This window comes from Malaclemys terrapin, chromosome 12 (genome assembly GCF_027887155.1).
Source record: "Malaclemys terrapin pileata isolate rMalTer1 chromosome 12, rMalTer1.hap1, whole genome shotgun sequence".
Lineage (NCBI taxonomy): Eukaryota > Metazoa > Chordata > Testudines > Emydidae > Malaclemys > Malaclemys terrapin.
Window position 1 is genome coordinate 15,715,124 of NC_071516.1, and position 15,000 is coordinate 15,730,123.

General features: G+C 41.8%; 1 protein-coding gene across 6 annotated transcripts in view; it reads left to right on the top strand.

The window, feature by feature from the left end:
* Nucleotides 1-15,000, top strand: part of NFATC2 (nuclear factor of activated T cells 2) — a 126,814-nt gene that overhangs the window by 19,613 nt on the left and 92,201 nt on the right. For 3 of the 6 annotated variants that reach the window (XM_054046296.1, XM_054046295.1, XM_054046294.1), the window contains exons 2-3: nucleotides 1,926-2,955; nucleotides 5,300-5,468. In XM_054046296.1, coding sequence (XP_053902271.1) covers nucleotides 1,926-2,955; nucleotides 5,300-5,468 — 1,199 coding nt within the window. The remainder of the gene's footprint in view (nucleotides 1-1,925; nucleotides 2,956-5,299; nucleotides 5,469-15,000) is intronic. The other 3 variants (XM_054046298.1, XM_054046299.1, XM_054046297.1) reach the window with 2 other exon arrangements.

Genomic DNA, 15,000 nt, shown 5'->3' on the forward strand with positions numbered 1-15,000 from the left:
AGGTGTCACTTTGGTGAAACTATATCAGCACTGCTGCTAACATATGTGTGTTCATTAAGTCTGGGGGTCAGGTGTTGCTCTCATTGGGCATGACTCTGCTCTCACTAACAGATGCTATTCAGGAGTAATTCCACGGAAGCTGATGGCAGTGGAGTGGTGAACCCCTGTGTGAAATCAGAATCAGGCCCATTGACACCAATGGGAGTTTTGCTATTGACTTCAAAGGCAGTAGAGCGGGGACTGTGGCTTGCAGCCCCTGAGCATCCCACTCAATCTAGATTCTTAGATAATTATAGGCTTTGGCCTGCAACCCTACTTGCATAAGCAAAGATTCTAGGATTGAGCCTTGACGTCTTCTGCCGAACCATGTACTCCTTATAAAGACCAAATGCTCTTTGACTTGAAATCAAGAAATAATTTGCCCGGATAAGAAATAGGTTGGCTTCCTTGTACATATTTAATTTTTAAATACCAACTGTACAGTATGTTTTCTGATTACTCGTGCTCACTTGTTTGAGACTTATTGCATGCTTTGTTGAGGAAATATGAAGCCAAATAAGTTGTCACACAGAATTATTGAGCGACACAAGCTATGTGAGGCAATATCTTTTATTGGACCTTCCACTGGTAGAAGGGACAAGCTTTTGAGCTCCACAGAGCTCTTCTTTTGGCCTGGAAAAGGTAACCAGAGTGCAGGGGCGGCTCTAGCTTTTTTGCCGCCCCAAGCACGGTGGTCAGGCAGTCTTCAGTGGCATGCCTGCGGGAGGTCCCCGGTCCCACGGATTTGGCGTACCCACCACTGAATTGCTGCCGAAGCCACAGGACCGGCGGACCTCCCGCAGGCATGCCGCCGAAGGCTGCCTGCCTGCTGCCCTCACAGGGACCGGCAGGGTGTCCCCCACGGCTTATCGCCCCAGGCACACGCTTGGAGCGCTGGTGCCTGGAGCCGCCGCTGCCAGAGTGTCACAGCTAAATACAAGGTTGGACAGATTGTTAAGTATATGGTTGCAATAAACCACTGAAAATGAAGTGGGCAATTAACACTTCTGCAGTCACAGGACAAAAGAGGCTTAGTAGGTTACAAATTGTTGTAATGAGCCATAAAGCCAGTGTCTCTGTTGAGACCATGATTTTTAGTGTCAGGTTAGATATGGATTGATAGCTCAGTCCTCGTTCTCAAAGGTACAGGTGTTGACACTGAAACATTCTGGTTACATTTTCCGGGCCTGAAGAAGAGCTCTGTGGAGCTCGAAAGCTTGTCTCTTCCACCAATAAGATATTAGCTCACCCACCTTGTCTCTCTCATGTCCTGGGACCTAGAAGGCTACAACCACACTGTGAAAACAGAATTAATTAGTAATTTATATATTTGTGTTGAACTTTGTTTTCATGAAGCATATTTGACCTAGACTTTGCTATATGAGAAAATGGAAAAACACTTTTTTGTCTTTTAGTTTTATTCAGTCCTTTTGGGATCTGGTTTTGTGACATGTTAAGTCTCAGTCTAGCTCCTGACAGATAAAAATATACAAAAACCACATCACCACAATTGGCATTAATTTGTACCCTGTTGGCAGTGTCAGCAGAGAGGCCAAAGATTAAACAGGCATGGAAACTGAACTACCGTCTCACCCCCACAGGTGACCCCACGTCAGGGTTCAGGTAGCAGTAGATTGGCAGGACAGTGTGGAGAAGTTTGCAGTGTCACTGTCCATCCTGTGCCTGTTCTGAGGATTTAAGCTTCCTGAGCTGTTAATCCAGTACCTTTCACATGCACTAACTGCAGTAAAAAATAGTAAAAAACAACAACCTACTATTCACCTAATACCAGATCACATCCATTTTATCAATATGCATTTTTTAATCCATGATTGCTCAGCTTCTGTAGTAATATCTATAGCTTAAAGAGACCCTTCTTTTTCCAGAAGAATCGACTCCTTCACATAAAACCAACAGCCCACCCACTGGAGTTACATACCCTCATGATGATGTCTTGGACTATGGCCTCAAGCCATACAGCCCCCTGGCTTTTCCTAGTCTTTCTGCAGATCACATGGGCAGATATGGACAGCCAGATAGCATAGGGTCAAAATGCAACTTGGACCCTGTAAAGTCTGGGGCCTCTGCTTTGAGCCCTAGGATTGAAATCACTCCATCCCATGAACTGACTAATCCAAGGGTTCCCTTGCACAGCAGAGACACAGATCTTTTGGTAGAACATCAGTCCAACTCAGCCACCGCTAGCCCAAGGTTTACACTGCCTGTCCCTGGCCATGAGGGCTACAGAGAACCGCTGTGTTTGAGCCCAGCTAGTAGCGGCTCATCTGCAAGTTTCATTTCAGAGACAAATTTCTCTCCTTACACATCACCATGTGTTTCACCAAATAATGGCCATAGTGATGACCTTTGTCCACAGTTTCAAAACATCCATACTCATTATTCCCCTAGAACCTCGCCAATAATGTCACCACGAACAAGCATCACGGAGGATACCTGCTTGGGACCACATTCACCATCACCCCGTCCCAACTCAAGGTCTTCATCGCCAGGTGCAAAACGGAGGTACTCTTGCACTGAGCTCTACAACACTCAGCCGCCTTCCACTTCTCCACGACAGTCAAGGACCCCTTCTCCACAAGCCTCTCCTCACATCCCTTTGAGAGAAGACAGCTCTTTGCTCACTTACACCCAGTTGCCCAGCTCATCTAGTCTCATGGATGCTATGAACAACCTTAGCACGGATCCTCCCTGTGGTGTTCCCATGAAAATTTGGAAAACCAGCCCTGATCCCCCATCAGTGCCTTCCCACAAAAACAGCATTCCAGCATTCTTTCAGACCGTTGATTACCTTGGGCCTTGTGATCAGGAAGACAGGAGAAACTCAGCACCTGAATCCATTTTGTTAGTACCTCCGTCTTGGCCAAAGCAGCTGGTGCCTGCAATACCCATCTGCAGGTATGTTGTACTTTTCACGTTTTTGTATTTTCACTTGCTAGGTTTATTCCTTGACTCTCATCAAATTCTTTACAGATACGCTGCATTGCTGTAAAGAGTCGTATAAACAGATCGACTTTACCAGTGGAAGCACTGTATGTAATTTATTCAGCGCCACTGGCACGCTTCAAAGACGAATACTGTTTCCCTCCCAAGAAGCTTAAAGTATAAGGCCCCCAATCCTGCAGTATGATTCACCAGTGTTGGTCCTTGTGTGAAGTTACTTTGCCTCAGATCATGCTTTAGGATTGGTGCCTCAATATGCGGTGATGTATTTGGAAATTATGGATTCAATCCTTTGTGGTACTGAATGCTCTCAAGTCTCACTGATGTGATTCCAGTGGGAACTGAAGCTACTCAGCAGCCCACAGACTTGGACCCTGTGTGATTTAACACATTGTCCTCTAGTAACCACAAATCTAATGCAAAAATATATAGGACATTAAATTCTATGGGTTGTCTGATCAGAGGAGTCTTTGCTGAAGTTTATCTCAATGAGGTAATAGTTGGTTAAGATCCATTGCCAGCACTGAACATATTTTCTCTTACTGTAATTTTATAATATTAGATTTTCCTGTACTTTAATAACAGGGAAATGTAGTATCTGGTAAGAAACATTAGCATTTTATTAGGGTTTTTGTGCATTATTATCTTTGTTTTCATGTATATTATACATCACTTTGTTCTTTTTATATAAGCAAAAACAAAAACCACGGTTTACAGAACTAAGTAAATGGAGATTTATTATTTCACAGTAAATGATTAAAATCTAAGGTGCATGGCAAAGATCAGATATAAGTGCACGCTCTCCATTAAATAATTTTATTAGGAATCTACCGTGTCTCTGCGTGGAGTGTGACTTGCAGAAAGATTTGCTAATCCTATTTTTTGGTGGCATTTGTAATTAAGGGTACAAGGTAATGTCCTGACAGCATTGAAGTTAATGGCAAAATTCCCAGTGACTTCAGTTGGGCCAGGAGTTCACCCACAGCACCTTAGACCTAGGGAGAGGAAGTGTTTACAAGTACTTTTATGAGTACCTACTGTGACCAGTGCCTAAAGTGGATCACAACTGAAAGTGCAACACTCAGGGCAGACTGCAAGAAACAGGGGAGACACACCCCAAAAACTGGTGGTTTATTCTATGATTAGATTTACCAGACCAATAACAAAATGAGCTTCCGTTAACAAGAAACCAAAACACTGTCCCCATTAGGCATTTGAGCCCCCAGTTCACCATCCAGACAACTGTCTTTATGATGAGAGTATACTGAAAACCCAATTCACCATACATGAGGTTCTACCATTCCCAAAGGATCAGACACTTAACCCCAGGTCAATAGATATTTCAGATCTAACCCAAATATCATGCTGTCAGCCAATCTTCAGTAAAGTAACTAAAGATTTATTACTAATAAAAAAGAAGAGAGTTATTAAATGGTGAAAAGGATCATATACATTACAAGTGATTGCACAGTCCTTAGATCAGAGCTGTACCTAAGATGGTGAATCTGCTGGCGTGCACACAAGTCTCTCAGGAATCATCCCAAAAGGTTAGAACCCAAAGGGCAGCTTAGATGTAGAGTCTGTGAGAGCCTTTCCATGCATTTTCCAGGGTATTTCAAGTAACTACTTGGAGATCTCAGTGCCACGGCTTAAACTTTCCCTGTTAAAAGTTCAGCAGACCAGAGATAGCAGGATCGGGTCTGAGCTTTCTTTTATAACTGAAACAGGCTGTCAAGTGTGATGAGCGCAGCATGTGACTGCGGATTCTTCTTTGTTGAGTGCACACTGACCCATCACTTGGAAATTAACATTCTATTTGCTATGCATCCACAGGTAACCCAGGTAGCCTGGTTTACATAAGGCAACTGCCTGTCATTCATTATTACAGGGATAGATAAGCTGAAAACAATATACGTAATATTATTAGTTTCATGCAGTGTCTCACATCTTTGATCTTAATGTTGACTGAACACACTTCGTACCCGATGTAAAGGCAATTAAGACACGAAAGGGACTTAGCATCTACAAGCTAATTTGGTTACATTGGAAACTTCTACAGGATATTTAGCATCTCCCTTATACATTTAGCATCTCCCTTGATTCCTGTTACTAAAGATGAATGGGTTAGTGATTGCTGGTCTACTTACATCTCTTTGATATTCACACACAAGTGAATTGTCATGATTACAATTGCAATGCCTCTTGTTAAGTTGTTATGGGTTTGTTGGTTAGCTGGTTTGCCAGCATCACACCTACATCTCATAGAGTTTTTCAAACTGCCTGATCTTTTCCTGTCCAGCGTACCTGTTGCATCCCTCCCACCTCTTGAGTGGCCACTCTCCAATCAGTCTGGCTCTTATGAATTGCGCATTGAAGTGCAGCCAAAACCTCACCATCGGGCACACTATGAAACAGAGGGGAGTCGAGGAGCAGTCAAAGCACCAACGGGGAGCCATCCTGTGGTCCAGGTAAGAGATTTTAGAATTAATGAAATGTGCAGATGGTTGGGGAGTAGGGGATAGGGAAGCGTGTTAGTTCATTTTGTAATGGAGATAACCCTATGGGGGGACATGTGTAAACATAAATACAAAGAAGCAACATGTTCGCACTCACCAACATGTGTGAGGTCTCTGAAGTTGAGTGATGGTGAACTTCAAAAAGTTTGGAGATTTGTTTGTGAAAACCTCAGAGGCCAAAGTTTACGCCAACTTTTCTGGAATAGAAATCACATTCAGACTCTCAAAGAGGCCTGTGGCACCTTATAGACTAACAGACTCTCCTCTTTCTCTGTCATTAGATGTCCAACAATTCCTACTTCCAATTGAGCCAGTTTAACTCTCAAAACAGCCTCTTTTTGTTTCATTTTAGGCCTTTTGTGATTTTTATTATTTTGTGAAATAACTACCTACCCCATTTTTCAACCTCAGAAATCAGTTCAATGTTGGGTTCACGCTGGAGTTTCCAGTGAAGGCTCACAGCTGATCTCACGGTCTTTGAACCATTTTGCCATTCTCTCTCACTGGATTACATGGGCTATGCAGATTACATTCCTGCCAACTAGAGGGTGCCAAGCATACTTCTGAATGCATCTAACCCGTAGAGTCTTTTTATTCCAGATAATAAATGCTAAGGGCTCATCCAGCTTCCAGTCCAGTGAAAGAACAGACAGCAACCACGCCCTTTGACTTTAATGAGAGTTGGATTTGGGCAGTGTGTACATTCAGCTACAGTTTCCAAAGAGTTAATAATACGCTCCCTATAACTCATGTGAGTTAATTTAAGACAGAACTGGATGATCCTCTGGGGGTGAGGGTTGAGGTTTTGCAAACCAATTAAAACTATTTTTTTAATTAATTTTCCAAACTAGTTGGCGTTCCCAAATCTTTTTTGCCCTCTAATGTAAATTCTTCCCTGCCCTGATCTGTGATTAAAAGACTTGTAAAACCTTATTGTCCTCTCGCTTACATCAGTATAACTCCTTGAGTCTCATCCATGCAAATGAGAGGAGAAGCTGGCCCCATATTTTTCCAACTAAAGAGAAGCCAGTGCATCTCTTTAGTTGGAAAAATATGGGGCCAGTTTGCAAGATCCCCCTCCCCAAAAAGCTTGACTGACACAGGCGGGTGTCCTGTATATGACACTATACAAACTAGGCTTCCCTTTTCCATTACTTTTTAGAGTTTCTCTCTCCCCATTGCTTGCTCATTTTTTTTCATAATCTCTCTGTTTGCTTTTCCCTTTGCTCCTCTCTCTTCTCAACTACTTCACCCTATTTTTTTTCCATTGAATTTCCTTCTGTCTCTGCCTCCTTTCTACAAAGTCTCTCCTAAGTGGATAGCAAACCCACCTACCAATTGAGCAGATTAATAGTAGGGTTTTAAGTGGGTTTGAAATTAGCCCAGACAAGTTCACTTCTCCCTAGTTTAATCCCTCAGCATATGCATTTTAATGTTTTGCCTGGGATATATTTAATTCACTGAGCAGATGCTGAATCATGTCTTTATTTAATACTTTGCTTGCAGTTCCAGTTGTCATCTGTTGTAACAATTCCTTTCTTTCTTTTTCTGGATATACAACCCCAATAAGAAATACATACACCAGCAACAGTTGGGGTGTCATACGGGGACAGGAGGATAATTTAAGTACACAGTGCTGGGACTGATTTCAAAGAGAAGTTTGATAGCCTGCTATGAAGTTGTAAATAGAGAGAAGACATGTTTATTGGGTGCATTAGTCTGTAGGGAAAGGGTAAATGAGTTTAGGGAAGGACCTCACTTGTGAATTGGGATGATGTAGTCACAGAAACAGTGGGAGTTTTTTATACAACCTATGGTTCATGTGCATTGGAGTCTGACCCAAACATCAATGATCAGACTCAAATTCTGCTCTGAGTTACACTGGTGTAAATGCATTGAAATCAAAGGAAGAACTTCACATTTATACTGGTCTAAATGAGAGTAGAGTTTGACCCCTTGTCTAGCACAAAGACAGATGATCTAAGACATCATTTTATGGAATTTAATATCCTTGTAAGGTGGACCGTTGTCACTTTCACCATTAAAAGTCTTGGATAAAAGGATGGCTGAGTAACTGAGCAGTATTCCTGTCGGACATGGCAATCTTTTAAGCTATCACCTTTCTTAGTCCCTCCTGGTTTCAGCTAATATTGTTCAGGAAGTAAGGACAATTTTTGATTGGTGTTTCCAGAAGTTACAGTAGTATGTGGAAATGATACAAGTATATCAGTCACAGATACAAAAATTAACTTTGATTAGCCAAAGTCAGGGCCAGATCCTTCAAACTTTCCTCTTGCATTCAGGGCTTGAACAGTCAGGTACTAAATCTTCTAGCCTGATCCAGCAAAACACTTTAAGCACATGAACAATCCCACTGACTTTAGTGGGTCTAAGCATATGCTTGAATTTAAGCACATGAGTAAGTGTTTTCCTGGATTAGGCCAGAGTGCTCAGCATCTTGCAGGATCGAGACCTTGGCCCTTACGTGAGTGGTCCTTATTTATTTCTTCTGGACTGTGCTTATGTGTAAGGAGTGTGAGCAAAGGGTTTAGGGCAATAAACAGCAATCCTGTATTTGGTGTACCTCAGTCTGTTGATTTAAACATTTGCAATCGCTTAGTTTATGGAGCTGACAAATTTATGACCCAGGACACTATGTATTAAATCATATGGCTCTATGACATAAATGACCAATCAGCACTTACTCATTCCTTATGTTGCTTACAAGTTGGTATCATTTACCTTCCCAAGATATTGCCCACCAGTGGGATGTTTATCACAGTGAAGGGGATTTTTATGACATGAAGGGACAGAGGTGGGGGGAAATAACAGTGCTTCACTTCTTTCCTTTAATCAATAGCAGTCAAAGAGGGATTTACATTTCCTGGTGGAGACAGGAACAGATATTTCTAGTTTTATCATAATTTTACAGTCAGACTTAAGGATATTGAACTGCAAATTCAAAAGATTAATGTTATACTCTCTCAAACAGATGTGCTTCCGAACAGATGTGCATGTATATGGGGAAAATATGGACAGTTTCTTTATGAGGATTTATTCTAAACTTGGAAATATTCACTGGATTTCAGTTCAGTCTAACATAATAAGGTTCATATGGGTGCAGAACAATCAGGGCCGGCTCCAGCATTTCTGCCACCCCAAGCAAAAAAAAAAAGCCGCGATTGGCGGCGGCAGATCGGCGGCAGGTCCTTCGCTCCTAGAGGGAATGAGGGACCTGCCGCCCCCGAATTGCCGCAGGTGCCGCCCCTCTCTCTTGGCCGCCCCAAGCACCTGCTTGTTAAGCTGGTGCCTGGAGCCGGCCCTGAGAGCAATATGACAGCGTTACACCTGTATGGTTTATGACATCTGAAACCAGAGCAGGCTAGTAAAATCCAAAGCTTTTAGGTAATAAAATTTGCTTGGCGCTGATTTTTATTTCTTCCCCTCAGTACATTTCAACTTTTGTATTCACTCCTTTTTAGTTTAAATTGTACAGAAGTGAAAGAAATAAAGCAGGCGAGTGGTGGTGGTGGTTGTTATGATTATAACTAGTAGAGACTGTGTTGCTGAAAATGTACAGGAGCCTTTTAGCAACTGGCTGGGAATGGTCTATTAACTAATGAAAATTAATGTTCAGCAAGTTCTCTTCCTTTTAAGACTCAAAATAGGAAGCTGATGCTGCCTGCACAGTGTCGATGGGGCTGCAGTTGTCCAGCAGTCAGATAACTTGAAACTACAGACCCATGACCACCTATCTTTGACAGATCATAAAACATGTCATTGGGTTTCCTTGGAAGGTTTTTGCTAGCACCTCCCTGTACTGCCTTTTCGAAGTCTGATCCTGTATAGTTCTCTTTATTGCTGTCCATATGGTGCTTATATCCGATGTGCCAAACTCACCCCACTTGTAGGAACTCCATTGTCTTCAGCAGAGTTACATGAGGGATGAATTTGTCCCATTCATCCTATTTGATTCCACCGTTAATGTCTGATTCCACCATTTCGACTACCCTCTCTCTGAAATAATCCCTCTTTTAAAAATCCTTCTAACATAGGTTGAGAGAGATCGTGTGTGTGCCTGCATTACCCACAAATTCTTTGTAAGGAGAACATTTTCCCTCTCTATTATATTGATTAGTTTTTACGGCATGGTGTTGGCCTGCATTTTTTTTTTCTCTTAAATCTGTGTTTTGCATGCAAGCTGCTGTTTTTGGGTGCTCGGAAGCTATGAGCCGGCAGATCTCATATCCTTTCAGTTTTATCTTGTGGTTGATCATTCTGAGGCTGCTTCCTCTTCTTCATGTGTTTAGCGCAGAACATTTGGAGCGCTGCACGGGGAGCCTGCACCACTGCCATGCTCCCAAGAGTGGCAGAACAATGATCTGCTTGTTAAAGCTAGAGCCACTGACTGGACAAGCCATATTGAACTCGGGCAGTGGAGCTCAACCTTTTTTCATTTGTGGCCCCCTACAAAATTTCGAATGGAGGTGTGGACCCCTTTGGAAATCTTAGACATAGTCTGCAGACCCCCAGGGGGCTGCGGACCACAGGTTGAAAACCACTGATCTGGGACATTTGCTTTTGTATTTTACATTGTGTTAGATCTCTGAGAACAGAAACAGAAGCCTGTGTGTCAGGAACAAAGAATGGTGCTAGCATGATGCTATATTCTTACCGGTTTGGCATGGTCACTGGTAATTCAAGGAGGAAGTTGCAGATACCTTCAGTTTCCTCCTTGTAAGCTCCCATCAGGCTTATTGGCATTGGAAGGCCAATAAATGGGGTGGGGGAGGATATTATTTTACATTACATAGCCCCAGTCTAGAGACCCCACCCAAGATCAAGTTTCTGGTTATGCTAGATACCATCCGGACACTAAGTAAGAGACAGTCCCTGCCATGAAGGGCTTATAGTATAAATAGACAAGATAGACAAAAGGTAGCAGAGAGAGGAAATATTATTATCCCCATTTTACAGATTGGGAAATGAGGGTAAGACAGACATAACTGAGTTGCCCAGCATTACACGGGGATCAAGAACTGAACCTTGATCTGCTCAGGTTCCCCTGAACCCCCCTCCCCCCAGTGGCTAATGACGCTGAAGTACTGACATTGCTTAATTCAGAGTTGCCTGAGGGAACTGGGTGTGCAGTAGCACTGGAATGTGAGTATTGCTAGCTGGGCTTCTCTTTTTTTCTAGTGCCCACAGGAAACTGTTGAAATCCTATATTTGTATGTATGAAAACTGAGTCAGGAAAAAAAAAGGAGGTGAACCCAGACCAAGAGATTTTCTTTGTATGCAGTAAAGAGGTTGTAATTGTTTCATTAAGAACATTTTGCACAGGAAAGATCTCTTCAGTTCAAAAATTAGAAGCTAAATTAAGGTGAAATTCACCTTGGACCATCCCAAGAACCTATGGACAACCTCAGTCCCGTTAAGTTCTATTTTCAGGACTTAGATAGAGTTTAAATAGCCCCTTGGCTTTGTGCCAAATTGGCTTTGCAGAAGGCTGAATTTATTTGAAAAGTTAAAACAGTTTTACTTTTTGATTCAATATATCTTAAACAGTTGTGTAATGTTTCTGTGAGCTGTTAAACAGACACCGTGCTCTTCCCCAGAGGTGACTGCCTTTTAATAATGGGCAAAAGGACAGATTTTTAACCAAGTTAGGCATGTTATGTTGCAGTTAATTTGTGCAAAGATTGCACATATAATTTGGATAATTGTGCTTGCATGTAGTTAATTAGTGGTGTAAGTTATTCTGTTTACATGTGTGCAAATTAGACAAGCACATTTTGCATCTGACTTGTATGACAATCTGGCCCATGCTCTAAAGCATGTTGGAAATAGAAGCTTTGAAGCATGGAGAGTAATACATAAACCATAACTCCTGCATGTGAATAGCACAGCAGGAACAGGACAAGGCACATACAATTTAAGCTCAAACTTGGGGAAAATTTTAAAGACAAGTCATAGTAAGGAATCTATATTTGGTTTTTAACACAAAAACTCGAGTTACTTCTCAGAATTGTATTTTTAACAAAATAATGTTCCTCACCCATTGGCTTTATTTCCTTGCAGAAGAACTGTAAGCTGAATTCATGCAATAAGCTATTGTTATTACCTAGATATGCTGGATTCCAGCTGTAAATCTCACATTTATATAGAGCCGCTCAACTCAAAGGATTTGTAAGCAATAACTATTTAAAAGGAACTTTTACAACCCTGGCATCTTGTTGCTCTTTGGTCCTATTTCCTCTCCCACCCTATTGCTTATGTACCTTTGTAAAGGATTGGGATGTCTTTGGATGAAAAGCGCTATGTTATTTTGCTCTCTCACTGTTAAACAGAAAGTGATTATTCTCAGTTATTCTGCCTTGACTGTTCATCAAAGACTAATTCCTCCCCTCTCCCCCCCCAGTCTAAGTTGATCTGGTCAACTGAGTGTGGTGTTCGAGAGGGATTTTACAAAACACCTAAGTGATTTAAGAGCCCAAGTAATTTAGGCACCTTTGAAAATCCCAGCAAATTTCTGGAAGACAGGCAGGAGTCCTGAGTTCTCTTCCTGGATTTGCCCCTGAATCACTGTGCGTCCTCAGGCAAATGACTTCATCACTTTGTGCCTCAATTTATACCCATCCATACAATGGATATAATAATATGACCTACTTTGCTTGAGTGCCATGAAGATGAGGCCTTTTCTGTAGTAGAAATGTGTACTACTCTAATTACACCAGTATATCTAAATCAGTAACCCATCCTCACCCACCCCAGTATGGATGCAGTTATATCAGTGTAAAGGTACTTCTTTAAGGTGTAACTATTGCCATACAAGAAAGGTATAAGCTATAAGGCATCTTTATACTAATATAATTGCTTCCACACTAGGCTTGTACCAGTATAATGATAGTGGTAAAAATCATACCCCTTAACCAACATAGAATATTAGGGTTGGAAGAGACCTCAGGAGGTCATCTAGTCCAATCCCCTGCTCAAAGCAGGACCAACACCAACTAAATCATCCCAGCCAGGGCTTTGTCAAGCCGGGCCTTAAAAACCTCTAAGGAAGGAGATTCCACCACCTTCCTAGGTAACCCATTCCAGTGCTTCACCACCCTCCTAGTGAAATAGTGTTTCCTAATATCCAACCTGGACCTCCCCCACTGCAACTTGAGACCACTGCTCCTTGTTCTGTCATCTGCCACCACTGAGAACAGCCCAGCTCCATCCTCTTTGGAACCCCCCTTCAGGTAATTGAAGGCTGCTATCAAATCCCCCCTCACTCTTCTCTTCTGCAGACTAAATAAGCCCAGTTCCCTCAGCCTCTCCTCATAAGTCACACTGGTACAACATACTGGTACAACTTTCAAGTGTAGACCAGGCCTTAATGTCTGCAAAATACCAGATCCTGAGATGAAAGGCATTAGAGAAATGCAATATTTGATATTACCTAGGCTAGTCTGTAGTGTGCTGCATGCTGCTGTGGAGCTCTTTTCCTGTGTTCAAAGAGAGAGAAGTGACGTTTAAAAGGGACTCATTCAATCAACCGAGCTCACCAAATTTTCCTCTCTCCTACCCCGTTTTTAACTCTTTAGTGATCATTGTGACTCTCGCTTTTTAAATTAATTCAAAAAAGCTACAACTGTCCAACTGTTAATGAAACACAGCGGAGTTTGTTTTATAATAACAGACTTACTTTTTACTTTCCTCTTTGAATCAAGCATTCTGCTGTGGGTGTTCTCTTGTGGTTTCAAGTCAAAGAGGACATTGTTTTCTAGCTCAGACTTCCCTGTAGGGCTCTGACTTTTACATATATGTAATGTTTAATGTTCAGCTAGTACTTTTAGGGTTACTAGTAAAACCAGACCATCAGATGCAAACATAACACAAGATTATGGGCTTGATACTGCAATCCAAACACACACTGAGTGGGACTAAGGCTATGTCTACCCTGCACTTTCGTGGTTAAAACTTTTGCTGCTCAGGGTGTGAAAAAAACACCCCCTTGAATGACAAAAGTTTTAAAGACAAAAAGCTTTTTTATTTTAATGACAGTGCTTCGTTGGTGGGGGATGCTCTCCAGGCACTGAAGCTACCGCCCCTCATTAGGGGTGGTTTTTATTTTGTTGTCAGGAGAGCTCTCTCACTTCTTTTATATTGATTTAAAAAATGAGACTAGTTGGGTAAGTGCCACTAAGAACTTACATCTGTATGGTTACATTTCTCAGGGGTGTGAAAAATCCAAATCCCTGAGCAATGCAGATATACTGACCTTAACCCCCAGTGTAGACAGTGCTAGGTCAACGGAAGAATTCTTCCATTGACCTACCTACTGCCTCTTCTTGGGAGAAGCCCTCCTCTCAGCGTAGGTAGTGTCTACATTGAAGCGTTCCAGCAGGTAGCTGCAGTGTTGTAGTGTTGGAAATGTCAACATACCCTCAGTGTGAGCACAGGTTCCAGAATCAAGTTCTGTGTGTTTGCTCCTTGCTTAGCATTTTGTCTGCACAGACTGTGTTGAACTCAGTGAAGCAGACAACCCACCTACTTACCCTTCTTAGCAAGCAATAACCTTGTTCACACTCCAATCCTCTTCTCTGACTTCCTTGTAAAGATTATGGACCAGATATTCAAAACAGCACATGTCAAACTGAACATACATTTCATGCCTAATTTAAGTGCAAAATTACTAGTGTCGTTTGTGCAACTATGATAATTGTGCATGTAAATGGCCAATTAGACACTAAACTGATAGTTTTGCGGGTAGATCTACCTCAATTATGTGTGCAAATTGCAGTGATAGCTATGCAGTTCTGAAAATTCGGGCCTATATTTTGGGCTAATTTAAAAAATTATCTTTAAAAGAATCTTGCCAAATATTAGAGCAGATCAGTCAATTGTCCTTACAGTTACATAGCGCTGTATCATTAGAAGTTTGCCAAACACTTAACATTTCCCTGCCTTGAGGAAGTAACAGTCTAAAGGTTCACTGGAGCTAAAGAGAAAATGAAATGACTAGATATATCAAATGTAGTTCCTGTAAACCTAGAGGAACCTGCAGCTGGTTTATATGGACATCTGAAACCAGACTAGTTCATAGGGAATGTCAGGTATAACCCCTGATAGTAAAGCAAAATTGAAGGAAGAGGAGAAGTGCAGGCTTATCTGTGCTTCCTTTAATAACTGTGAGGGTAATTAAGCACTGGAACAATTCCCCTAGAGACATGTGGATGCTCCATCACTTGAAGGCTTTAAATTGAGACTGGATAACATTCTAATTGATAAGCTCTAGCTCAAACAAAAATGATGGGTTTGATACAGAAATTACTGGGTTAGATTCTTTGCTCCAGGTTATGCAGAACTAGATGATCATAATGGCCCCTTCTTCCAGTCTTAAAATCTATCTGTGTTAGGTAATTGTGCGTATTTATTACTGTAGTATCTGAGCACCTTACGATCTTTAATATAGTTATCATCACTGGGAAAT